At 41.9% G+C, this 26,583-nt stretch overlaps 1 protein-coding gene across 2 annotated transcripts; it reads right to left on the minus strand.

The window, feature by feature from the left end:
- Positions 1 to 1,543: 1,543 nt before the first annotated feature.
- gna13b (guanine nucleotide binding protein (G protein), alpha 13b) lies at positions 1,544 to 26,295 on the minus strand. 2 transcript variants are annotated; one of them, XR_010924317.1, is made up of 6 exons: positions 25,972 to 26,295; positions 16,462 to 16,691; positions 13,494 to 13,544; positions 11,074 to 11,274; positions 3,701 to 8,881; positions 1,544 to 3,667 (listed from the first exon to the last, which is right to left on the minus strand). XR_010924317.1 is itself a non-coding variant. In XM_067571411.1 (5 exons), the coding sequence occupies exons 1-5, from the start codon at positions 26,252 to 26,254 to the stop codon at positions 8,510 to 8,512; spliced, it is 1,137 nt and encodes a 378-aa protein (XP_067427512.1). In that variant the 5' UTR covers positions 26,255 to 26,295; the 3' UTR covers positions 1,544 to 8,509. The 2 variants fall into 2 exon arrangements, 1 of the variants encoding a protein (XP_067427512.1); XM_067571411.1 differs by having other exon boundaries at positions 1,544 to 8,881.
- Positions 26,296 to 26,583: the final 288 nt, after the last annotated feature.

The raw sequence follows: 26,583 nt of genomic DNA on the forward strand, positions 1-26,583 counted from the left end.
AGGGAGGATACCAAGAGCACTAGCAAGCTTTAGAGCCTCAGATGGGTGAGACTGTGGGGACAACAACAGCTGCCCTGGTGCTTCACCAGCTGGAACGCTATGTGAGAGTGGAAAGGAGAAAACCTCTCTTTAAAAAACTCACAACATTTCAGCTACAGTCGCCAGAAGGCACGTGTGAGACTCTGAAGTCAGCTGGAAGAAGTTCCAGTGGTCTGATGAGACCAAAACAGACCTTTTTGGCCATCGGGCTCAACACCAGGTTACACTGTCATCATAAACACACCATACCCAGCATGTTGCATGGTGGAGGCAGCATCATGCTGTGAGGATGCCTCTCTGCAGCTGACCCTGGATGACTTGTGAGGATGGAATAACAGAGCTCGAGAAGTTTTGCAAAGAAAGAAAGGCAGAAATTACATGTTGCTGTACATGCTGCTGCCCAAAGAGAAGCACTAGATCACTGCATGTCTGCAGTAAAGATGTCTAAGGAGAAGTATTACTGGTGCTCATATACAGACAGCTGTGTATTATATGGATCAGTACACCATCCTATCATCGAGAGCAATACAGCACACTCCAGAGTGAACAGTTTCTGCACAGAGCATGTTAAAGGACGGGCTCACGTTTGTTCAAGTCTGTCTTAAAACAACAGTCAGGAGGCCAAATCATCTTGCTGTAATCATTCCTCCTGTTCATATTAATCATTAGAAGATCCCTTCATGATGCACTTACAATGTGATACAAAGTGATGGGTCATACTCTCAAAACATAATGATATGACAAACTCAGACCGCTGAAGCCTCATATAAGCTTCACATCTACTTTTAAATACATTTTTGCACTAAATGACTGAGTGGATTTTGGCCTCCATCACTTACACTGAAAGCACATTTGAAGGAGATCTTTTAATAGCCAGTATGAACAGGAGGAATGATTACAGCTTTCAATGGTAGACTAATAGTGTTTGGATGCCAAAAACAGCATTATGACATAAACAGCGAGCAGATAGGACAGTTGCATCATGTAAAATGTTCACTATTCCTGCTGCAGGAGTAACATTATTCTGGGGCTGCTGCCTAACGTTATTATGTTCCTGTCCAAAGCATTCTCCATTTTTTTTCAGAGCACTTTAATGACTTCCCTTCAGTTTTGGCTGAAAAGCTGAAATTGAAAGTTCAGTAAGGACAAGAAGTCCTTAAAGTGCTCAGACAAAAATGGAAATGCTCCAGAGCAGCTCCTAAATGGACTTTGGGGTAAAACTGCTGTTTTTAGCTAACGTTACTCGATCTATTTTCAGCAGTGGATTAAAACAGTTTTGGTGCTCAAATGAGTATTTGTGGCAGCAGGACGGTGTGTACAGTGTGTGTGTGTGATGAAGGAGGATATCAACCAGTGCAACAGTGTGGCTCAATAATGTGTTTTTATTAGTTTTTGGACAACAATGGAGCTCTATGGCACAGAGGAATAAGATATATCAAGTTTTCATACACATACAATACTTGCAGCAGTGAGCGAGAACAATAAAGACACTGACACACGTGGCTTTTTAGAAAACAGTTGGCTTTATTTAGGAGAGTAGAAGGGTAAGACAGCATAAGTTAGACTGTACACTGAAAGCTTGTCTATGTGAAAAATACCAAAACTGGGCAGAAAAATGGATCTGAATTACTGGATATGTGGACATCAAACTGCTTTTGTGTCAACATTTTCAAAACATTATAAAACCTTAGATAACATGATTGGACAGTAGAGGCAGAACTTGGAAAAGGAGGCACTAAAACATCAGTATATTTGGCAGATCATTTGCTGATTTGTTTTTCCTGACATGATTACAGACAAATTTCTATAAGACACTGGCATTAAGAGAATCATCAGTCAGTCAGATCATCATTATTTTTTAACATGACATAATACTAAGTCATGGCTGTGGAGCAGTGTTGTTGCATAGCTTGGACTATGTAAGGTGACACTGGTTTTCTCTCACAATTCTTTTAAACCAAAGAAATACAAAAACAAAAAACTGCTTTCCTCTCAAGTTTTCAAGCAGACAAACAGAATCTAAATGTTGAATTCATACTGTTGTGACATTGATATCATATTCACAGAACACACGGGTCTGCACCAATGCAGAGTACAAAAACAGTATCACAGAGATGTTAAGAAGGCAAAAGTGAGAATGTGGTTCATCTCAGGTTAAAACACAGCTCTCTGAGGAGCTTTGGTAGCAGAAATCAAACAAGGCCTCTTGGCTTAACACCAGAAATCCTCATCACCACCACATCCCAGAGTGAGACGGCAACACCCTTCTCCTCTCGGATCTGGTGACGAATCTATGGTGAGTGCTGGAAGGCAGGTGGTGAACGTGTGACTGCAGTGACACGGATACAAAAGCAGCAAGCGCCACTGCTGTCTGCTCGGAGCCTCGTCACAGTCCGACAAACAACCGAGAAACACTTAACTCTTTCTGTCACCTCTGTCTTGTGGGCCTCTGCTGTCAGATTAAGACTGAAAAACTGGTTTTTGGGGTCAGCTGAAGACTTAAGGCCTCAGTATGCTTCAAAGTTCTTACCAGATCGTCTAACAGCGTCTGATAACCCGCTTTCTGGGCTGCAGCTGACAGACATTCTGGCTTCTCTCTCATGCTTTCTTTCCACGTTCTTTACATGTCAACGAGCAGGTGCAACACTATAAATACGTCCAACCGTTTGTAGAAGGCGAGGTGTGGAGACTACAGAGATCAGCGTCATTTACAGTAAAGCAACAACTGCTCCGTCTTTGCAAGAGCGTTGAGAGAGCTGAGAGTTCTGACCTTTTCCTTAGAGATCTGAATTTAATCTCAAAAAATGTAACAAAAAACAAAAAAAATCTACACTCAAATGAACACTTAAGCTTTTGTGGGATTCCGACGTTCTTCATCAGTGTGGAGCTTTGGTCACAGATGGCATCCTGATCCAGCTCCATTCACTGAAGAAGACAGTGAAGATGTGGTTGAAGTAAACCTATTTATGAGATTGTTGTTACACATAACTGTTCAAGAAGATAACCAATCAACTTCAATGCTCTAAGCTCACTTTTCTTTTTATTTTCAAGTATTGACCAAAATCTTAAGATTTGGATCTTTTTGATCTCGCAATTCAGACTTTTTTTTTTTCCCTCACCGCACATAAGAAGACAGTTGAGACAGCACATTTGGAAGGATGTGGTTTCTTTTTTTGCTGCAGACTACAACTCTGAAAGTCTGTGGGGCTTAGAAATCTGACATCACATAGTCTCCACATAGTCAAAGAGCTGTGACAGTGTGACAGCGTGTGGGACATCATCACTCACCCATCTGCTCATGCTCCTGTCTGACAATATACCGTCTGTGCTAAAATTCTCAAAAACAAGTTTGTTCAGCATTGACAAAAGGCTGTCTCAGAGTACAGGCCTGTTCTGTATGACTTCATGATTGTGTGTGTGTGTGTGTGTGTGTGTGTGTGTGTGTGTGTGTGTGTGTGTGTGTGTGTGTGTGTGTGTGTGCGTGCGTGCGGGCGTGCAACAACAGGCTTTCTTCTGGGGCCTGAAGTGATTACATGACACAACGGTCTGAATCGTGACAAAGAGGCCTCTGCTGGGCTTTAGGCTGTTCAAGCAGCAGCAGCAGACAGGACACAGTGGGTTTGTGTGACTGACACACACACACACACACACACACACACACACACACACACACACACACACACACACACACACACACAGAGGCTGCTTCATCCAGATGTAGACAGACTGACGGAGGCAGAATCATGCTGACGGCTCTGCCGCTGCAGTTTGAGGAATTCACCAAGCTTTCTGGTAGACGGTGCCGTTGGTCAGCTTCCTCTTTTCGAGATGGGAACGAACGAATGAATGAACAAACACACGCGCTCTGCTCCATGCTAACACGCACACACGCTGAGTCCAGAGACAGGAAGTAAAGTACGACAATGCTACAGCTGTTAGGAACGCAGCAGATCTGATTTGTCTCATCATTAACTCAAATCTAAACTGCTGATGAGAATCTGCATCACTGTGTATATTTCTCCTCTCTGTCCTCTCACCACTGCAGTACGTCTAGTCTCAGAGAGATTCATCCTTCAAATGTGAAGAGAAAAGAGGAACAAACTGTGTGTGGAATGTGATTTAAACACAAATAAACCAGAAAAACATGAGCTAAAGAAGAGCCCATTAATCATGTGACACGTGTTGAGCTGAAGGTCACAGATATATGCCAGCCTGTCAGCCTTCACTAACTGTTCAATACTTGATATATTTCACATGATTAGCTGTAGTTAAACTGTTTTAACCCATATACTACAGATCCTGTATAACTGCTGCCTGCTTTTGGCTTCCACTCATTATTCAAATCTATTGGCAGACTCTTGCCTGAGTTCATAATCCATCATAGTGAGACAGATTACTTTACAATAATGTTACTTTTCTTTAAGTGAGGTAACTGCAGACTTTTCAAATTAATGTGTAGCTGCATTACAACACAATGTCAGTGTGATAATGACAACTATAGCTTTAACAGTCTGATCGATGATTTTCATTTCCGGAAAAACACACTCACATGATCAAATTCTTCACAATCTGCCAGTTTATCTATAATTTTGCCATCCTGTTTTTCTAATCTGGCTTTCTAGGTCTGTTCTGTACACACATCTACAGTATTTCCTGTCTGTCGGTCCTGGGAGAGGGCTCCCTCCTCTGCTGCTCTGCCATTTTTCCCTGTTGAGGGTTTTTTTAGGGAGTTTTTCCTTATTTAAATTGCAAGTCTGAGGACAGAGGATGTTGTATTGCTGTACAGATCATAATCCCCCTGAGGTACATTTGTGATATTGACCTTTACAAATAAAAATAAAAAAAATGACTTGACTAACAAATCTAAAAACATGGAGCTTGCATGAAAAGTATACATCAACCAGTCTGGTTCAGCCTGTCAAACACTTGAAGAGTAACATAACACTAGAGTCAGTAAATGTACAGTTACTTATTGTGGTTGTCAGATATTGTATATGACAGCCATCCATAATTCATAGCACCATGGTTACATGTGTATGGCTCGTTGGATCGTTTCTAGTGTGTGCTGTAGACAGCTGATACAGACGACTGAGAAACATGGTTGAAATACAGTGGGTGTAGACGAGGGATGTTGTTGACCTGGGAGTGGGAGTGTCACTGGTTGCAGAGTAACTGGGGCGTGTTCAATCTCTAACGGGGTGTAATTCAGTCTTTTCAGTGATTAGCTGCCATTAACATTTACAACAACTACAATATCAAGAGCAACAAATAGAACAGAAGACATCTATGGAGACTCACACTAACAATCCTAAAAGCTTTCTGTTGAGATTTGAACAACAATAGAAGCTTTTCTGGAATCAGGTTTAAAGTTGAGATGTAAGCTCAATAAAATCATGACTTTTCAAACGTGTGTTATACATTTCTATCATCCTGATAATTATCCTAAAGTGTTAGCATGAACCAGACACATGTTCAACACATCTGGAGGAAGCTGAGTAACGGGACCGTCTCCTAAAAACACCTTAAAAACAGGCCATCAGACGCCTGCTTTAGTTTGAATTTAATACCATCCAAATAATATTGAAATGAAATAGAAATAACACTCACGGTCATACATACAAAATGTGTGTGGAGAGATACATCGGCTGTTAGGAAGTAGAGTGAAGTGGGTGTGAGAGATACGTAATGATACATTAGACTTTAGAGAAGAGGAGTTACGAGGACGATGTGAACTGTACAGAAGCTGTACACAGTGAGAGCAGCCGCTTCATTAGTAACATACAGGCTGGCTTTATCCCTTTTCTTTTTAACTTAGGATGCATGGAAGGGAGAGACAGACAGCTTTAACAGGTACCTTTCAGAAAATTCAAAATGATGAAAGTAAAGAAAGAGTAGACCCGACGCTCAATGACAGGAAGGAGAAAAAAAAAAAAAAAAAAGCGTTTCCTGCCTCCTTGTTCTCTGGTGGAGAGATGAAAGCTACGGGCTTGTGTGTGTGTGTGTGTGTGTGGGAGTAGAAATTTGGCAATTTTCAACCTGGACCACGTCTTCTGTCGTCATTGTCAAATATTTTTACGAAGGCTATTTGACTTGTATGGACTTGATTTGCAGTTGCAAGCGAGTACATGATGCTTACATTAGAGGACACGGATGTTTTTCAGGCTGCACCTTGTTTCTGACACGTCTGGTATCTTTGAAAACTTCTGCATCTCCGCTTACTTTAAATAATTGCATCTATGAAGGGTTGAGTTGAAGAGGTTAATGTCTTGTTAACCTCATTGTGCAGCTCTGCAATACAGCTGTGATCCATGTGAACACTGTACATATATACATTATCAGTTTACTCTCAGTACGCTGTGGTTAGCCACCAAAGTACACGTGTTAGTGGCTACTCTTCATCACTTTCTTAATACTTTCCCATTGGAGAGAGAGAACGTTAGGCGATTCTGGACTTAAATGATTTGTTTACGAGCCCAACAGACTGTAAGCAAGATAAAAAATATGTTCAATTTGAATCAAATTATAGACCCCACTTCCACCTGGGATTAACATGTGATTTGTATCTGGATCAGGACAAACACATGATAATGATGATGATGCGTTGTATATACCCTACCACATCTGGCTCTCACTCTCAGCCAGCTGGACATGACATCTCTACATTTTGGTCATAGATCAAGTTGAAAAGTCACCTGACTCCACCTTTTCCTGCGATCTCAAGCTTCCTGTCAAAAAAAAAAAGCTACAGGTGAGCTCTTCTTCTGCAGAAGGAAAATAAGTAGAGCCCATACAGCAGCATTGTGAGGGTGCAAGCACAGCGTCACATTACTGAGCTAGCACTGGTTTCTCTCCTGGCTCTGTTTATACTGTTTAGCACAGTTAGCAAGTCTATATAAATGTAGCTTCCCCCTCTGACCAAAAAAAAAACCCCAAAACAAAACAAAAAAAAAGACACAAAGTAGCTTTTAACTGTCATGATATACCTGCTTATAAATCTGCTTTACATATTGAGATTCAGAATCCATATAATGACGATGCTTATTAATACCAGGAGTAAAAGAATCCAAATGACATATCCAGATACATATCACATGTTTCTAACAGCTGGAAATTGTGTCATGAGCTCATTTTGTTCAGTACAAACACAGTCTACTGGTTGAAGATAACTGGAGGTCTGCTTCAGAAGCAGCAACGTCTCTGCTGACACATACAGAGAAAAAGACACCGTGAAATCTGTCATGTGATTCGTGGAAGGAGGGCAGAGAAATGAGAGTTCCGCTTGTCTTCCAATCACATAGAACTGAAGTGGTTCACAATGTGCCCTGAGAAACAGCTAAATACGACGTGTCACTCTCAGCCCTTGCAGCATGCTGTTTTACTTTTACAAGTGGTCTATGTGTTTGTGTCTGTGCTCTCACCAGCCCCATCCCACCCCCCCCTACCCTTTAATTAACTGTAACAGAGTCCATCAGCAGTCACAAATTCACAAAGTGTAAACCCCTATAAAATATAAGTTAAAGAAAAATGCATAGTACATAAATTCATATATTAGAAAAAGAAACAAAATGATTAGAAAATTAGAATTGAGTGGACTTCAGAACAGGAATTCCTATCTGTGTGTGTGTGTATGTGTGTGTGTGTGTGTGTGAGAGAGAGAGAGCGTGTGTGTGTGTGTGTGTGTGTGTGTGTGAGAGAGAGAGAGAGAGAGAGAGAGAGAGAGAGAGAGAGAGAGCGTGTGCGTGTGTGTGTGTGTTAGCCCTGTTCTTTTCCTGTTCAACTTCTCTCAGAGGAAATCCCCACCCCAGCGATGTCATCACCGAGCGCCGGTGGAGAGCAGATGTAAAAACCAAAGACGAAAACAAAAGCAGCTCTGAAGAGGAAGGCAAAACCTGGCAACAGTCAGGGAATTGTAACTCAGTAACACCAAACTAAAAACAAGCCCCTCCCCCTCTCCCTCCCTAGCAACAGTGGTCAGAGCAGCATAGAAAAGAAGGACAGTGTGTGAATTAGAGCGACACATAGGGAGGAAATACCATATAAGATCTCAGGGAGGTCCACTGGAGAGTGTAGACAGGGTGGGGTGGGGGGGTTAGAGGTCATTTACAGTGGTTTGAAGGGTCACAGGGAGGTTGGAGCTCTGAGCCGAAGGTGGCTGTTGTAAGTCACAGTGAACAAGCTCGATAAGGCAGAGAGCAAGCGTGGGGGGGGGAGGGGGGGGAATGGCGGTAGTAGTGGTGGCTTTAATACAAAGTCAAATTTCAAAAGTGAGGAGTGGGTCAAAGTCAGGGAGGGAGGGTGGATGGGTGGAGGGACATCACCTGCTCCCCTTACAGGCTGGTGGGTGGGGTAAGGAAAAAGGCACCTTGACACCCAGTTTCTGTCTGCCTCCACCCACCCATCCTCCTGCTCCTCCTCATCCTCCTCCTCCTCCTCCTCCTCCTCCTCCTCCTCCTCCTCCTGGTCTGTCCACTCACTGCAGCATAAGCTGCTTGAGGTTGTCATGCAGGATGGTGTCCTTGACGTCACGGAACACCAGCCGGATGTTCTCGGTGTTGATGGCCGTGGTGAAGTGGTGGTACAGCGGCTTCTGCTGCTGCTCGCGGCGCTTCTTGCGAAAGCATTCCACCAGGAAGCGCTGGACGTCCGCCAGGCTCATGGGGTCGCCCGAGAACTCGGGGAAGTAGTCTTTGATGGATACTTGCTTCACCTTCTCCTCTAGCAGGTCCGTCTTGTTCAGGAACAGGATGATGGAGACGTTGCTGAACACCCGGTTGTTGACAATGGTCTCGAAGATGTTGAGTGACTCGCTCAGCCGGTTGGTCTGCCGGTCCTCCATCAGCACCTGGAGATGTCAGAATGCATACATGTGTTTGCAGGGGTCAAAGGTGACTGTGACAGCGTAGGATTGTTTCACCTAGCTTAGCATGTAGCTGTGTCAAAACTGTCTCGTAGCCCTTTTAAAACACAAATGTTTCCAGAACCTTTATGATGCAGGTTTATGTTTGTTCTTCACCCGTTTATAGCACCACAATACTAGACTGATGTATTGATCAGGTTCTATCTTTACTTTAATTAAAGATAGGACGCGGTCCTTCACAGTCCTGTTGGTGTCCTTCCCCGGCTGTTGCTGCTGTTATTGTTATTGTTATGATTGTTATTATTCTGCCCCTCCCTCCCCCCTCTTTCTTTCTCTCTCCTAACCCAACCGGTCAAGGCAGATGGCCGCCCACCAAGAGCCGGGTTCTGCTTGAGGTTTCTTCCCGTTAAAAGGGAGTTTTTCCTGACTGCTGTCGCCAAGTGCTGCTCATGGGGGAATTGTTGGCTCTCTGTAAATTAAAGAGTACTGTCTAGACCTGCTCTATGTGAAAATTGCCCTGGGACGACTGTTGTTGTGATTTGGCGCTATACAAATAAAAACTGATTGATGGATTATATTCCCCACAGGAACTGTTTCACTTCACTATCAAATGTCTCCACCAGCATCAGAAAACACAAGCAGCCAATCAGTTCTGGCGGTCTGCATGTGATCTCTGCGGCCTCTGTAGTCCCTACAGCCGTAGCTGCCATGGGAACGGTGTAACCCCGTAATGCAGAAGTATAAATGAAGCTGAAGAACAGGAACTTCACCTGAATTTCAACCAGAGGAAAGAGTCTAAATTTAGAACCTGGGCCGTAGTGTGTGTCTCACACAAAACTGTTGAGAGGTTGAGAATGTGCAAAAAGAGACTTTCAGATATCCTCTCAGTTCCAACAGTATCAAAGGGCTGTAACATAGTGTAACTTGTAGTTAATGTTATGGGTTCTGCTTTTCTTTCCACTGTTCTCCACCTGCTTTGGGTTCCTGGGAATTACTCAGAAGACATTAAATATAAGTTCCAGGTACTGTGAGAGGCTGCTCAAGCAGATGAGTTTCTGTGTAGAGAGGAGGAGTATATTGTGAATTTTCTATGCCGTCACTCAGAGACTAATGCCAGCAGAGTGGAGCAGTAACAAACCGGACCGGCAGCATTAATTAACTTCAACCAACTCTGAGGTGAAGAATAGAAGTCGGTGCTCAGTCTGTTTCACCTCAAAACCCCTGCACCCACTCAGTGTCTTTGATAGTGATGTCTTGCAGCAGAGAGGCTGCTCTCTACTGCTGGATACATGACGGTAATAACACAGTGGAGCAGACTGCCTCCCCCTCAGTCTGTTATTGTCATACAGGCAGAAGACTGCACAATGCTTTCAAATGAATTCAATCATTCATAAATGCAGTTAACTTTGTAAAATAAAGCGGCTGCGGACCAGTTATCCTATCAGACAGTTCTGTTTCATGTTGTATTTCAGTGGAATAAGGACAGCAGTGAATGGTTTGGCCCACAGTATACTGGAGCAAGAGACTGAAAATAGTTCCCCTTTTCTATTCATTCAGTCAAGAATCAGTTTTGAATCAAGAATCTATTCTGAATGGAATCAGCATCCAAGTATTGAATCAAGAGAGAAGCAGAAAGTCCCACACCTACAAAATAAACACTGGCATTTATCACAACCTTTATTTTTCATCTTTTTGTTCCATCTTGGGATAAAATCTAAATCTCTATGGACACTTTAGACTGTCAAATCATGATTTTTTTCACTTGATCACACAACACTCTAAACTCACTAACAGTGTACACCGCACCACTCACGTTCTCCAAACTTTGCCACCTTTGTCTCAAAAAAAAATCCAGGGAAAACCCTGATAAGCACCACTTCTTCTATTGTTGACTGTCTCAAAACCATTTCCTTCACTGGCCTACAAACAAACAGCACATAGAAATCACATCTCACTGTAGCCTTTGATGACATACATTTGAGCTAATGGAAACCCCATATGACTTGTTAAGTTCCTGCACTGGAAAATGGCTCCTTTGTTCCTTAGTTTCTGGGATTATTTGAACAAATGTGAAATATTTATAAGCAGTGGCAATAACATGATATTGTTAAATTAGCTGGGAGACAGTCATGCTGGTTTGTTGAGGGACAGTGAGGTTATCATTAGACCTGACTCACCTGGTCGTATTCAGAGGAGGAGACGAGGAAGAGGATGGAAGTGACTGAGTCGAAGCATTCGAACCAGCGCCGCCTCTCGGAGCGCTGACCGCCCACGTCCACCATCTTGAAGGGCACGTTCTTGATCTCAAAGTCGTACTCGTGGATGCCCTTAGTAGGCTTTCTGGCCAGGAGGATGTCCTGTTGGCTGGGGAGGTAGTCCTGGAAGCAGATAATCACATTCATAGATACAGCTTTCTACAGATTGGTGCGCTTTTTATAGTAATCTAAGATCTCTGGCAAAATGTGCAGAATCAATGAGACACTGTTTAAGTCCTGTTGATACATTTTGATACATTTTTGAAGCCTGAAATGCTGACGAGTTGTAAAAATAAGAGAAAGAAATGCAGAGCTGCTTTTTTCCAGATAAAATCACACATCTCATGCTGCTGCTTTGGGGACATCCCTGTTTAACACACTACATTCCTGAAATACCAGAGTGCATAAACAAATGTGGGGCTTCAGGGGAGTGTGTGTGTGTGTGTGTGTGTGTGTGTGTGTGTGTGTGTGTGTGTGTGTGTGTGTGTGTGTGTGTGTGTGTGTGTGTGTGTGTGCGCGCACGCGGCTGGGTAGTTATCCTTAGTGTTGACAGGGCTTGGTCAAGTCAAGTGAAACATATGATATATATTATACATACATATACATATTTGGTGACCAAAAACGATGTAACGTTATTCCACATTGACTTTTGACTGACAAGCATGTGTGTGTGTTTGCGTGTGCGTGTGTGTGTGTGTGTGCCCTCTGGCTACACAAGACAGGAATTCATGACATTCCATAGGTGATGACTCATTGCTGACAAAGAGCATGCTGGCGTGTGAGTGCCCACACACAAACACACTCCCAAATAACGGATATTTTCCCAAAGATCCTTTCTTTTCAAACGCACTCCCCCAGTGCTCCCAGTGCACCCGTTTCTGTGTGTGTGTGTGTGTGTGTGTGTGCTTGCACTGAGCAGGAAAAGAGCAGCAGCTACAGTAACATGACAAGGAGGAAATCCACACAGAGACAGTGCAGAATATCACAGTGATGAGCGGTGTTCTCTGGGTGTGAGAGGTTGGAAAAGCTCACTTCAATTGAGGAAGGAAGTTTAAGACTGAATCTGTTCGTGGTTTGAAAGTCTGGCTAAAACACCAGGAGAAGTTCAGCTGCTTGTGTGTTTACTCTAGAAACCTCCAGCCGTACAACTACAACTGAGTGCAGTACATAATATTTATAAGAGTGTATATGTGAGCTCACTTCACACCTGGGGTTTGGTTCCTTTCATTTATCCGGGCTGAGGAAAGAAATGAGACACTGTTGCCTTTTACTTCTGTTCTGATATTGTGAAACTGACTTATTAGAAAAGACCCATCACATGGACTGACAGCTAACCCTGTCATCCTCCCTGTGACTGACTCATGATGTCATCAACAGGTAGAATCAGGACAGTGTTACTGTGAGGCTCTTACGTTTCTCTCACTTAAATGCCAAAACACTCATTTACTCTTTCTGGTGTATCAGTGAAAACCCCCACACCCACATGCTGATGCAGATACAAATGGTCTTGCATTAATATATACAGATGGCTTATGAAATTCACTTCCGTGTCGGTTCACCATCAGCAGATGTACCTAACAGTAGTTACGCTTCTGAGGTCATGCTTTAATCACACATCTACTATGACAAAATCCTGTGGTTGCTCTGCTTTGCTTTCATACCATAGAGGGAACCGCATGAGTCTGGAAAGCAGGAAGAAGACTGCCAAACAGACTTTGAGTGAGAGCTTTCACACCCGTTTTACTTGACATTAACATGACATTATTCTTGAAAGTAAAAAGGGATGACTAAATGTGACTCAGTAGGACTTCAAAGAGGCACTGACTGGTCAATAACGACCCAAGTGTTGGGATGATACACAGTTAACAAGGAAACTGTTGCTTAATGTCATAAATTGTCGTTGACTTTCAGTCATTTGTCACATGACCGCAACCTCATGTGTTTCTGAACGGCTCAGTGAAACTTTTAGCAGTTTGTCACATTCTCTTCTTCTGTTGGATGATTTCAGCAGGCTTTATACATCCAGGACTTTAGGCTCTGACTTTAAGACATGTTGTTTTTCCAAAACGTAGCTGTCAGTATCTTGTGCACTACTTATGTATTTGTCTGAGCGTGCGTGTCAGTGGTGTCAGGGCGGTGCTGGCAGCCTGCTACATGAGAGGAATAGTGAGTGTACGCTGGAACAACAAAGCAGTGTGGAGACAGGGCTGAGGACAGGAAGACTACAGTTTCACTTCTCTTTTCGATAAACTGTGTGCTATCACACCCATCTGCTTCAATCAGCCATCCTGCCTGCCGGGGTCTGTGATTGGTGGAGCATCGGCGGTGTGGGCGGGACTTACCGACAGTCCGAGCTTTTCCAAATTATCCAGGAAATACTTGACTGACTCCCCCTGAGAGAGAGAAAGAGAGAGAGAACATTTTGAGTTGAACATTATTGTCATGTTTCACATGCTCGAATCAATATGGAAGTGGGTTACATCAACATGTGATCCACCACTGAAGAGCAAAACAGACTCACAACGGATACATGTTGTTATGTTCCACTCAACACAGGCTGAAGACCTGGAACCATTCTTTTCACTATAGATTCATTTACTCAATGTTTTCTGGATTGATCACTTTATCCTTCAGTCTACAGTAGGCTCATAGAGGAAAAACCAGAAAACATCCACACTGAGAGACTGAAACCACACAACTTCTGTCATTGATTTATTAGTTATCAACTAATGAAACTGACATTTAAATGTTTCTGTGGTGGTTTTGATTTTTTATTGTTTCATTAGTTTGGTTAGTCATTTGATAGCGTCTCCTTCTGTGTTTGTGCAGTGGATTGCACAGCTGTATTCTACCTGGTGGCTCATCTATGACATCATTCTCTGATCAGGTATTATTGTATAGAAGGATCTACCTAACCATTATTTTCATCACTGATTAGTCGTTTGGTCTATAAAATGTCAGAAAATGGTGAAAAATCTTCATCATTGCTTCCCAAAGCCCAAGATAAAGTCCTCAAGTGTTTACTTCACTATCACAGAAGACTGAATAAAGCAGAAAATATTCATATTAGAGAATGTGGACCTTTTTTCTTCAGAAATGAAACAAAAGGATTAATCTGCTGTGGCAAATCACTTCCACATTCTCTGGAATTGTTCCTTTGTGGCTCCATTTTGGAGAAGCATCCAGGTTGTTCTGGAGGTGGTTTTTAAAGATGAAAATCGATTAAAATGTTTAATTAAGGTACGTTGGTGATGTAGAATAGCTTGTTAGTGGTGTGCAGACAGGCTTTGAGCAGAAATTGGCTTAAGAAAGACGAGGAGATCAACCTAGTTTAGTCTAATATATACACAACAGAGAGAATTACATTTCAACATGAAGTCAAATTGATGTCTTTGATGACATGTGTTTAAAACAGCTTACCCATGTGTCAACTATAACACTGCACAATTATTATGGCTTGAATGTGTACGTATATGGATATGCACGTGTGTGTGTGTGTGTGTGTGTGTGTGTGTATAAAACACATATTTTAAAGAAACATATACACACACATACATATAGTTGTTTAGTTAAGAGATGGATCCTCCCCTTGTTGTTGTTTACTTTATTTGTGTTTTGTGTCTGGTTGGCACATATGTAGTGCTTTTGTTTTTATATGTGTTCTTTTAAAGAAAACCTGATATAAATTCATTCATCATCACAATAGTTGCTGATTAATTTTCTGTGGATTGACCAGTTGATTAATCAACTAATGGTTATCACTCTGACTGCAGACCTGCTGACATGAATATAAACATCCAGCTGATAAATATCAAACTTCAACTTCTGGAAAGTCTGGAAACACAAATGCTTTTCCATACTCTTTTCTTTTTTCCATACTTATCCAGACCTGGAAATGACTAAAATCAAATTCCATACTTGTCCATACCTTCAGACTGAAATCAGACTTGTGTTAAAACAAGGCAGGGGGGCTGTGCTGGAGGGGGCACGTTGTTTCAGCTACTGATGAGACATGATGTATGATCAAGCTAGTCCAGATTGAGAGACACATCCAGGAGTTTGAAGGCTTATCAGACCCCAAAATCACAGCACAGCTGTTGGGATTTTACATCAGGATATCATTCATATCACGATACGACACATTTTTATCACATTCAATATGTGTCCTGAACCGTATGATAGAGCACAACCTGAATGTGAGCACACTATAGCAGATGCTAAATGATGTGCGACTTCGGTGACATCAAATGTCTCTGTATAGATGTGGCAGCTTGAGAAAATTAATAAACAGTATCACTGAATGATCATCCCTAAAATAACCAAGGATTCATCTGTTGAGGAAGTTGTTTGCACTAACATTAAACAGACTAATGCACAGTGAGCTAACTGCTCTCTGGATTTCAGCTGCTCTGAACAGACTTTTGGCAGAGCGATCTCCCTGCAGGACGGTTCCAGTTCATTTTCCTGTGAGCAAGACGCTGTTAGACCACATTTTCAAGTTTCAAGTTCCTTTTATTACCACATTGCTAGGCTGGTGGGATGAATCTCAGTACAGATGGAATGGTTGTAACTATACACCGCATACAAACAAAGGACATAGGTGCAAAATACAGTACACAGCTCCACATACCGTACAATACAATTAGACCAACTTTTGTGTATTTATCAACTGTACAGCTTCGGGGAAGAAGCTCTGGTTAAGACGTTCTGTCCTGCCTCCTAATCTAAAGTGGTAGAGAGCAGTGAGGGAGGGATGGAGGAAGGAAGGGCGTTGGAAGGCAGAGAGACAGAGAGCAGAGAGACAGAGAGAGAGAGAGAGAGAGAGAGAGAAGCAGCCCTTCATTAGCTCGTCTGTGTCCGTCTGTGTTCGCTCAGCAGCTGCAGCTCTGCTCCATCAACTGTGAGGAAGAGTCTTTATCTGTTACTGTCAATGCTTACCTGTACACTCAGAGACTCCTCTACCTACTCACCAGTTTGCTGATGTGTCCCATGCAAATAGAGGTAAAAGTTGATATGAGGGATATCAAACTGTGCAACAGAGGGCAAAAACTGAAGCAAGGGTTGATGGGTAACTTCATACATGAGTCATTCTGGCTAAATCCATACACAAGAGCTATTCTATGTGAAATTCATCCTCTTCACTAGACATCACTGATGCTCTGCACAGTGCTACGGACCCTTCTCTGCCCTCAAGCAGTAGAACTTGCCTCAGAGGTCACCAGAAATACAACGAGGACATTTGTTGTAGGGCTGTAGATCTACAGAGTGGGAGTGTGGACACTGGATATCGCTCTCACATGACACACTCACCAGCTGGAACTCTCTGCGGCGGTCGTAGGCGTTCTGGAGGCCCTGGTCGGCCCACAGGGCTCGGATGGAAGGCAGGTAGTGCTGAAAAACCTTGGCCTCCACCATGCCGTGACCGTGGGCCATCATAGCTCGGGTGTCAAACGCCATCATGGTGTCTCCGTGCATCTGGTTGGACGGGTTGCCCCATGGGATGTGTAGTTTTTCTCGAGCATCCACCAACACTCGAATACCTGGAGCAGGAAAAAACAGACACGTCAGAGGTTTATTCTTGTCAAGATGATCCATTTCCTCACAGATTCCATTACAGACTACATTTCCTATCACAAGATTTTTCTTGGTGGATTTACATGAGAGAAAAATCACTGGACATGCAAACAGAGATCAGTTTGAACCCCAGGGATGTTGAACCATGCACAGAGGCCAAACACTATACCTGCTTCCAACACAACCAAAGGTTAGCAGCTTATTAAAGGATTACTGCAGGCTTTCTCAATCCTTCCTGGCCCATGACCTCTGTATTTCTCATAAACACAGCAATTAGACTGCATGCGTTAGACGGCATCCACACCAGTGTTTTCACATCATTATTGTTAAACGATAGGTTCACAAAAGTTCACAAAGTCTGTCTTAAAACATCAGTCAGGTGTCCATATGAACAGTGAAAGAGGTTTTCCTCGCTGTCATCATTCCTCCTGTTCATACTGGATATTAAAAGATCCTTCAAATGTGCTTCAGTGTAAGTGATGGAGACCAAAATCCACAGTGTGTTCACACAGTCGTTTAGTTCACAAATGCATTTAAAAGTTGATGTGAAGCTTATATGAGGCTTCAGCAGTCTGAGTTAGTCATATCAAGTGGATATGAGCTTCATAGATGAACATTTAAATACATTTTTGCACAGGAGGACTGTGGATTTTGTCCCCCACCACAATGCACCTTGATTAGTGTTTTTCATTAGACCCTTCCTGTCTAATAATCATCCATATCTTTAAAACATCACACCCCCGGGCTTTTACTATGATAAAAGTTTCCGAGATCAAGTCAAGATGACGTCAGTAAGGTTATTATTTCAGATGCGTCGTCCTGATCTGTGTGGTTCAGCTCAGCATGTGGTTGACTGATCACATGGTACAACGGCTTCACAGTCATTAATCAGAGCAGCAGAAAAGTAAATCCTCAGTGATAAACAGCCTAAAAGTCACAATCAAGTGCTGATGATGTGCTGAGAAAAAGAGAAGTTGGAAGTGCTTACCACCTAGCTTATTTCCTGGGGTGAATATGATATTATAGGATAAAACACCTGTATATTATCATCAGTGATTTCTAAAAGTATAATCCTTGGAGAAAGCTGTGCAAATTTCAGGATTTTGGTTGAGCACAAGCTTGTGGCGGTCCAGTGAGCAGAGATGAGCAGCCAGCTGAGGCGCTGAGTTTACATTACTGCTCTGTGAACTCTGCTTCACCCCCTTCAAACAAGCCTGCTCTGACAATGTGCTATGTTCCTTGGCTGTCCCCAACACTCAGGTTAATCCAGCTGTCTGCAGGGCGTGTGTCGGTGTGTCGGTGTGTGTGTGTGTGTGTGTGTGTGTATGAGCTCATAGCTCAAGGATGAATGCGTTGTGTCTTTGCACATGTCCTCAGTTCCTGTGCTAAGAGATGCAGCTTTCATGCACTTTCTCATCTCTGCTCCGCACTGGAAACAACACGGTCAAACTTTTTAGTCTGTCAGCTGGGGACAGATAACAGGACAGCAGACCAAACTAATACTTTACTACTGACATGCAAGAAGTTGAACTGTATACACTCACAAGAGTATCAGCTTCAAGTCTAAACTGAAAGAAAGAAGGGAATGCCACTGTTGAAAAAAAAAAGACCAGCACTTGATGATTCAAATGTACATGTGATCTGTATCTGGTGATCTTATCTGGATCAGGAAAAGGCAGGTTAATGCAGGTGGAAATACATGAAGAATGTGTTGCAATTAAATCACACAGACATTCTTAAGAAACAAGAAACTTCCTCTGAAAAAGGAAAATGAGTATATCCCGTCAGCAGCATGGCCTCTGGAGACATTCGAGGGACCACTGCTACGTGCAAGTCAAGGTGCATGTGACCAAGCTACTCCACTTACTTCTTAAGCTTCATTTATACTCCCGAGTGGACGGCTGTGGACACCACGGATGGGTAGTTGTTCTCTTTATAAGACCCTTCTGGTGTCCACCTAGAGGATGCCTTCCACACATGTGCAGTAGATCTCTGTCTACAGGTACGCAGATGTCCGCACAGAGCCTACATGCACACCCTCAGATGAACAAATTTACGTCACGTGGACCCTCACGGACTCAGCAACTATAATTTCAGCTTTACTCTAGTTTAAGTTAGATAACAAGGTTTCCCAAAAGCAGACTAATTACAACATGAAACTGGTAACTGAACTATGGATGTAGATGTAAGACTGAATCACATTGTCTTTATTTAACACTGAGGTGTTCCATATATTATGATGTCTGATCTAAGTACACTTTCTCTTTTGTGACATATTTTGACCTGCATGTCCATCAGTTGTACAGCAGCTGTCAATGCCCACATAGCCAGACATCAAAGCTACTATATGACCACCAGCACATTTATTAGAGGGCCATAACGACTCGTTGAAAAAACAGGAGTATTTCTAGAGAGAAGCTTTTTTGAATGGGAGTCAGTTGGAGCATCTAGCAGCCGTTTGTGGTACTTTAAGGTACTTGTGCACTGGCTTCAGCCTTAAGTCATGGTAGTAGTTGCTCGGTTTTCATATGAGTCCGGCTGGGGACGCTTGTTGCATGTGACTCCCCTCTGATCCCTACAGCTCCTCACAGCAACACTACAGAGAATGGACCTGAGAGACCGATTCACTCTTTTCCAGGGTGTTTCCGTAGCCCACCACCGTCTGCAACATGTGACAGAAATGGAACCTACAAGTGTACTAGTAGTGGCATCTGCACTTTCTCTAACATAGTGTTCATTTCTTTGTGTTTTTTTTTTTTCTCTGGATGAGACAAACACAAGTATGAATCTACTCAGTGAGGATTCTGTCCAAAGAAGAAATCTCAAACCGCACTCAGCGATACACATTTCTGTCAGCTCCACACAAAGCAATAGGTCTGGACTTGCAATCATCTGAAGCCACACAAAGAGGAAGGCAGCTTGCACCTACCTACACACAAACACACAGTCCACAAGACATCTGTGGAAAAAAACTAAACAGGCTTTAGCATGGCTCTGACACTCGCCTTTTCATTTCAGTTAACTTCAACTAGACTTCAACTAATAATATCAGTCACGTTACATTGAAGTCGTACTTCTGGAACCACAAAATGATGTGTTTGGCATACATGTCTGCGTGCATCAGCATGCGTGCAGAACAGAAAACAAATACAGAGACAGATTCACAGCACAACACAGTGCAGCTGTGCTGATATATGGGACAAATATGAATATCAACATATCAGGTCCAAGTCTGCCTGCAATGATCCTGTTTCATCTAACCTGAAGAAGAGTGGTGCTGAAAGTCATTTAAGTCATCTATCAGGCAGAAAGGACAAACACTGGCAGTATTTACAGCTCTTCTCTTTCATGTTTTTATTCATTAAATACCTTTGGATTTTGGATTGTTGGTCGGACTAAACAAGTCATTTAAAGACATCACCTTTTGTGTTCTGTGAACTTACACTGGAGGGTTTTTCCCCCCATTCTACTATTTTTTTTATTCTACTTATTCTATATTTTTTATTCTACTTATTCAACTATTTTTTTTATTCTACTTATTCTTTTATTTTTTATTCTAATTATTCTACTATTTTTTTAGTCTACTTATTTTACTATTTTTTTATTCTACTTATTCTATTTTTTTATTCTACTTATTCTACTATATCTTTTATTCTACTATTTTTAATTCTACTTATTCTTCTATTTTTTTCTACTTATTCTATTTTTATTCTACTTGTTCTATTTTTTAGTCTACTTATTCAACTATATTTTTTATTCTCCTATTTTTTATTCTACTTATTCAACTATATTTTTTATTCTCCTATTTTTTATTCTACTTATTCTACTATTTTTTTTTATTCTACTTATTCTACTATTTTTTTCTTTACAGATAAGCTGATAATCATAAGTGCAGACTAACACACTATGACTTTATCTGGATAGTTTTATAGTTCAGTTATAGTTTACACAGTCATGGTTCACCAACCACAGTCTGTTTTCATTTATTATGTCTGACTGTGGTAGACTGACATTTCTCACACTGTTGTTAGTTTGGTTGCATTTGTTTGGGTGGAACTACTTATCATTCTTATTGGTGCAGTACATGTTTGGTGGCTTCAAATCATTTCCAGCACAGCTTTACCCAACTTCAACCTGATGAGAGGTCTAAGTAGCAAGCCGGTGTGGGTGTGCAGGACTGTTAAAATGTCAAGTTATTGAAGAGCAGGTCCTAGCTATCTTAAACAGTAAATGTATGTATGTACAGGCAATATTGCAGGATCAGGCTGGTAGCACACTGCACTGCAGCATAACATAACACAGTGTTATACTAACACTCAGTGAGTCCCCAGGGTCTCTGAGGAGCACCCACCATACTAAAATCTGCATGTCCTTTTAACAATGCCAAAGGCGTCTAACTTCCTCAATTGTGTAAATAATACCAATGCAGCTGGTCAGTCATGACATTTTCCCTGACTGCACACTAACAACCACTTAAAACAAGTGTTGGGTTCCAATAGTCAGGCACAATAGGAAGTCTGATCATGTATGCAGCTCTGTTCACATCCTCTTCAAACAGTTACTACTGCAGTGTTTAAATGTCAATACATCAAGTTTTGTCTCCTTCTCTGACAAACTTCTGCCTCATTAAAGACCTGAAACACTGATTTCACACACACACACACACACACACACACACACACACACACACACATCAACTGCAAAGAACAGATGCACGTCAGGTGAAATGGAAACTCTGGTGACTTCTAACCCAGTGCATGCTGGGAAAGGGTCCAGCTCCCTTGTGTCTTGGCAGATAAGAAGCCATTTGTCCAACTGCTCAACTCTCTCTGTGATTATATATTTTGTATTTTAACATAGCTAAGTAGCTTTTAGTATTTGAATGTAAAACATGATATATTAGGCAACCGACTATATTTTTGGATTGTCCTATCATCACAGCATTTTGGTTTTTTTTAAAATCACTTCAATTTCAGCAGATTTATGAATGTATGCAGATGAATGAATGATGAATGTATCAGAGATGATGATAGATGCCCTTGGAAAGTGTAAATCACATTGAATACAAAAATATGTGTATCATGTCTATGTTCAGATATGTTCAGAGTTATGACTGAAAGGAGTGCGAGTTTTAACACAAATGATGTCTCACGTCTCTTCCTCTGTATCTTGTGCTACACTGGTGCACAACCAATGGGGACAAATAAAATAAACTAATTGATTAATTGATAACTTAAGTCAGACACTTTGTTCTCTTTCAAAGCTTCAGTCATAGCCAGGATTTCATCTCATTTGACCCCGTTTCCTACTCAGTGACAAGTTTCTCTAAAGCTCTTATCACACTGGATGGTCTCACCACAGCATAACAAATCAATGTTTCATCTTATGACAGCATGTCCCTTTTTAACTCTGCGAATGAGACACAAAATACACACTAACCTCCTACACACTACCCTTGCATGTTAACGAAACTCCCCCGACCCCAACTTCTATCCTTTAATGACACTAACAGTTTCCTGTTCGCTGTATCCACATCAAGCATCAGTCATCAGTCATTTCCCCCTGACTGAAACTGAGCAAGCCTTTCCAGCCTCATAGTTCACACTTCCCTGTTTGCACCAATTCAAAGGGGAGTTTACATGTAACCCCCCCCACCCCACCGACCTCTCTCCCCCCACCCCCACAATCACAGTGACATCATGGAAGTGCAAATAGAGGCTCCTGTCTGTGGTAAGACATTGGTTCGTTGTTAGTGGCTTCACACCGCACAAAGACCTGGAACATTCAGAGCCAATCACCTCTGAGCTCACGCTAACACTGCGCTGGTGTTTCCATCAGCGTTTTCAAAAACTGGCTCTGACTGCAAGCCTGGATAAATCTAACCCAATTAAGAGTCAATAACTACTTTTTAGGAAGCACTTACGATGCTGTCACAAAGGTATCGACACTATAAATCAGGAAGATTAGAGCGTAGCCTGAGAAACAGGCCATTCCTGCTGATTGCAGAAGGGAGATCCATAGAGATCATTTAAATAACAGAGCTGCCATCAAACAGTTACTGGCCATTTAGACTGAAAGCAGCCTGTATTAAAACACTAGAAGGGGTCTGGGTGAACTATGATGCAGAGAGGCAAGTTTAAGTAATATGTGCCTGAGTTTGAAGACACCAAAACACTGTGAAGGATTTTATAACTCTGCAGCAACTGTTTTATCCTCCAACTTCATGATCACAAGCTTGACAGAAAAAGAAGTTGTTCACTTTGACTCATCTACCGGGAATGTTTACCTGCATGTGTTTAATTGCATGACGCAGCGTGTTGCTGGATGACATCTTGTTGTGGCAGAAGTTGAAACCAGGTTCATCTTTTCTGCAAAAGCCTCCGCGTTGGCACCTTCACTGAACCGAAACGTTGCCCTCATTCAGTAAGTTTACATGCACACAAGACACCAGGTTACTCAGAAATTAAGTTATGCAGGAAGTCAGGAAAGCACCTTAGTTACCTGGTTACTGTAAATCCACATGCACAGTCAGCAGGTCAGTAAGCAGATTTCACCCTGTACCCCTAATATTATGTTAGAACCAAGATTGACTTATCTTAACTGTGGTAGGACTTTATCTGACTCTTTTGGGGGAATGTAATGTATTAATATATTATGCACTGGTAGAAAGACAAACAGAAGCCTGGTTACATGTGGCAGAGAAACTGGCTTTCTTCAGAAGAAGTCTAGCTGGGGGATATCAGATTTCTATAATCCTCAACCCCGAATACAGAAATCTGCCGTGTACATGATGTTTAAGAAATCAAACTACTGCTGAACTCACCTACTGAAATGAGTGAGGGGTCTGAGTTTTTTCACACAGAGCTGATGTCAATCTGCGCAAAGACTTAGATGGGAAGGCTGAGAAAGACACGCTCAATTGTGCAGTGAGTCAATACCAAAAGTTCCAGCAGTGTGCTCTATTGCTAAATCTCGGAAGATCAGGTATAAAATTAACATCCATCCAAAGCCGAAGTATCCCGACCTTTGTATTTTATTTTGTTCACTCCATTTATGTGCTTGTGGTTCCTATTTTATCTTTCTTTTTTCCCTCCCATTTTTATAAAAGCAGCGACTGACAAAAAGAGGCTCAATTCTGGGGCTTCTCTTCCGATATTCAAATCATCAAAGTTTTCAGCAAGCCCTGGTGATCACAACCGAAAGGAGCAAATACTACGACAGCTGTGCGCTCATCCTGTGTAATCAATGACTACTATTTTAGTGTTTATGTCCCCTTTTGTTGTGGTGGCTCAGTATGTAGTCAATGCACAGTGACGGGAGATATTCATATGATTGATGATGCTGTTTCCACATGAGCAACAGACACTTTGTGATGATTCAATAAGTTCCTCCATCAAAACTTCCAGCTGACTCAAAGTGCATATCTAGAAATAAATCAGGCTACATAAATACCGTATTCTATAATCATGCTGATGGAAGGGTTAGGGTGTATTGACATACATCACAGAGATGGTCAGGAGGAGACAAAACAGTTTTAACCTGCTGGAAGTTCAAAAGTAAACATGATGAAGAGACATAAATGTCATGTCAACTGACATCTATTTTTATATGAATCCTTATTAACGTGGATTTAACATTAAGTTGAAAACTAATGGTGAAAAATAATGTGCAATAGACTATTTTGAATCTAAGGTCATCTGAGTGCTTCTTTTTAACTGAGTTAAAACACAAACAAGAGCACAGGAGCAATGTTAGCATGTTGTTATTGCAAACTCAATATTTCCTGTAATTGATTTTCACAGTGAAACCATTCCAGTGAAGAGAACTGTGTCAGATAGCCACAGGAAGGTGCGCTAACAGTCTACATTATAGACATTTTAAACATGTTTATCAGTTACTGCACTAAGAGGGTGAGGGTAGGTGAACACTTCCTGAACACAGAAAAAAGATAAACAATGCCAAGAGTGGCTCAGCCCTGTCATACAGGCAGTGGGAGACAGTGATGGACATTCACTCGTATGCTCATAAGTCAACTTCTAAAAGAAAAATAAAACACACAACATGGATTTAGTGAACGGCTGTTTCTGTGATACAGCTCAATATCTGGAAAAAAAACTGAGCAAAAACAGTGTTTAACAGGCTGCAGAATCAAATACAAAATCAGCAAGTTTTCCAGGCAGAACAAACTGATCCGAGACACCCTGCTTATAACGATCTGATTCACTAAGTGAGTTTACTTGGATATTCTTTGGTTACTCTGACTCACTTTGAGGAAACAGCTCAAGTGTTTGTGGTTTCCACAACCTTTAATACTAAAAGTCAACTATCCCATAATGCCACATGTGAGCAACTTAACTGGCTGATTAATGAAGTCCATCAGCAAATGACACAGCAGACCCTCTAAATGTGGAGGTAGACTGGGAAGTTGTGAGTGAAGTGATTCTGTCGTTTTAAGTCTGACAGCTGAAAACCTGTCCACCTGTAGTCACACAATGTCACACTTTTCAGACACACTGCCCGGATATGTAGACTTTTACTGTTTGGAGAAACCAAACTGAATTCAAAATGTAGTACCATTATAGCTAGCAACCTCCAAACACAGTTACATATTTTATATAAAAAAGATGAGTTGTGAGATTGTACACGGCTCGTAATGTTCGTACCAGATGGATAAACCAGCGTGCTATTTCATGTATCGATGTGTCATCTTTCAGAAAAGCTCCGCAGTGTTCAGTCATGCTGTGGTTCAGTAGGAGAGGACTTGCCCGTGTTCTCATTTGATGAGAGACAAGTTTACAGTAAACAGCCACATTTTTCAAAGGATTTTGGTGTCCCGTTGTCTCCATACATAACAGAGCAGCAGGTTTCGGTGCTAACAGCGGCCATAAGGAAACACTGGGACAATGTCAAACCGCTGTGTACGTTCACATAAAGAAAGGATAACATGAATAATATCTGCCAAGCTCTGAATAAACACAGACAATGAGCACACCGCTCGTCCGTTCCCTTCAGTCCCACCGTGAAGACAAACACAAACAACATGGGCGTTTCTTGGTCGCCTCACCAGCTAAGCAGACCAGCTTTGTTGAACACAGAAAGTGCCTCCAGTCGGTTCAGCTGCAGCTAGCATGGCTACCAACTTCCCTCTCCATACTTTTAGCACCAGACAGAAAGAGACCAGCAAAAAGGTTTCAAACAGGCAAGCGTCAACATGTGAAAGACACAGTGTACTGAGTGTAGCCTCACCTTTTATAACATTACTATAAATCGTAGCTCTGAATTCTTCTTTGGCCTTCTGATCGAAGTCCTGCCCATGGATAATGCGCATCTGCTTGAGGAAAGTGGACTTGCCGCTCTCGCCTGCTCCAAGCAACAGGATCTTTACTAGCCTTTTTACATACGTCTTATCCCGATTAATACACTTATCTATCTCTTTAGATTTCCGCATCTGTTCTGCCTCGCCGCTAGTGAGGAGACAGTTAGGGAAACATACAGATAAAACGGAGCGGGACGGCAGGAAATCCGCCATCTTTGAAACAACTTCATCGATACAGACAGTGAGAAGGGCTGTGCTCAGCCTGCTACCGAGCCGCATTCACGTGTCGTAGGAATCCCCCAATGACACTTTCACAATCAAAATCAGAATAAGCTTTATTGGCCGAGTATGTTTACGCATACAAGGAATTTGACTCCGGTTTAGTGGCTCTCAATGTGCTTACTTACACGAAGTCAACATTCGTTGAATCGTGGTTGTAAAGTTGAAGTTCTATTTCAGACATATTTTAGACAGCTTCATCTAAGTAACTTAGAAAAACTGTAGTAGGCTTCACTCACCTAACAATATATATTTTTTATTGG

Source organism: Thunnus thynnus, chromosome 17, assembly GCF_963924715.1.
Source record: "Thunnus thynnus chromosome 17, fThuThy2.1, whole genome shotgun sequence".
NCBI lineage: Eukaryota > Metazoa > Chordata > Actinopteri > Scombriformes > Scombridae > Thunnus > Thunnus thynnus.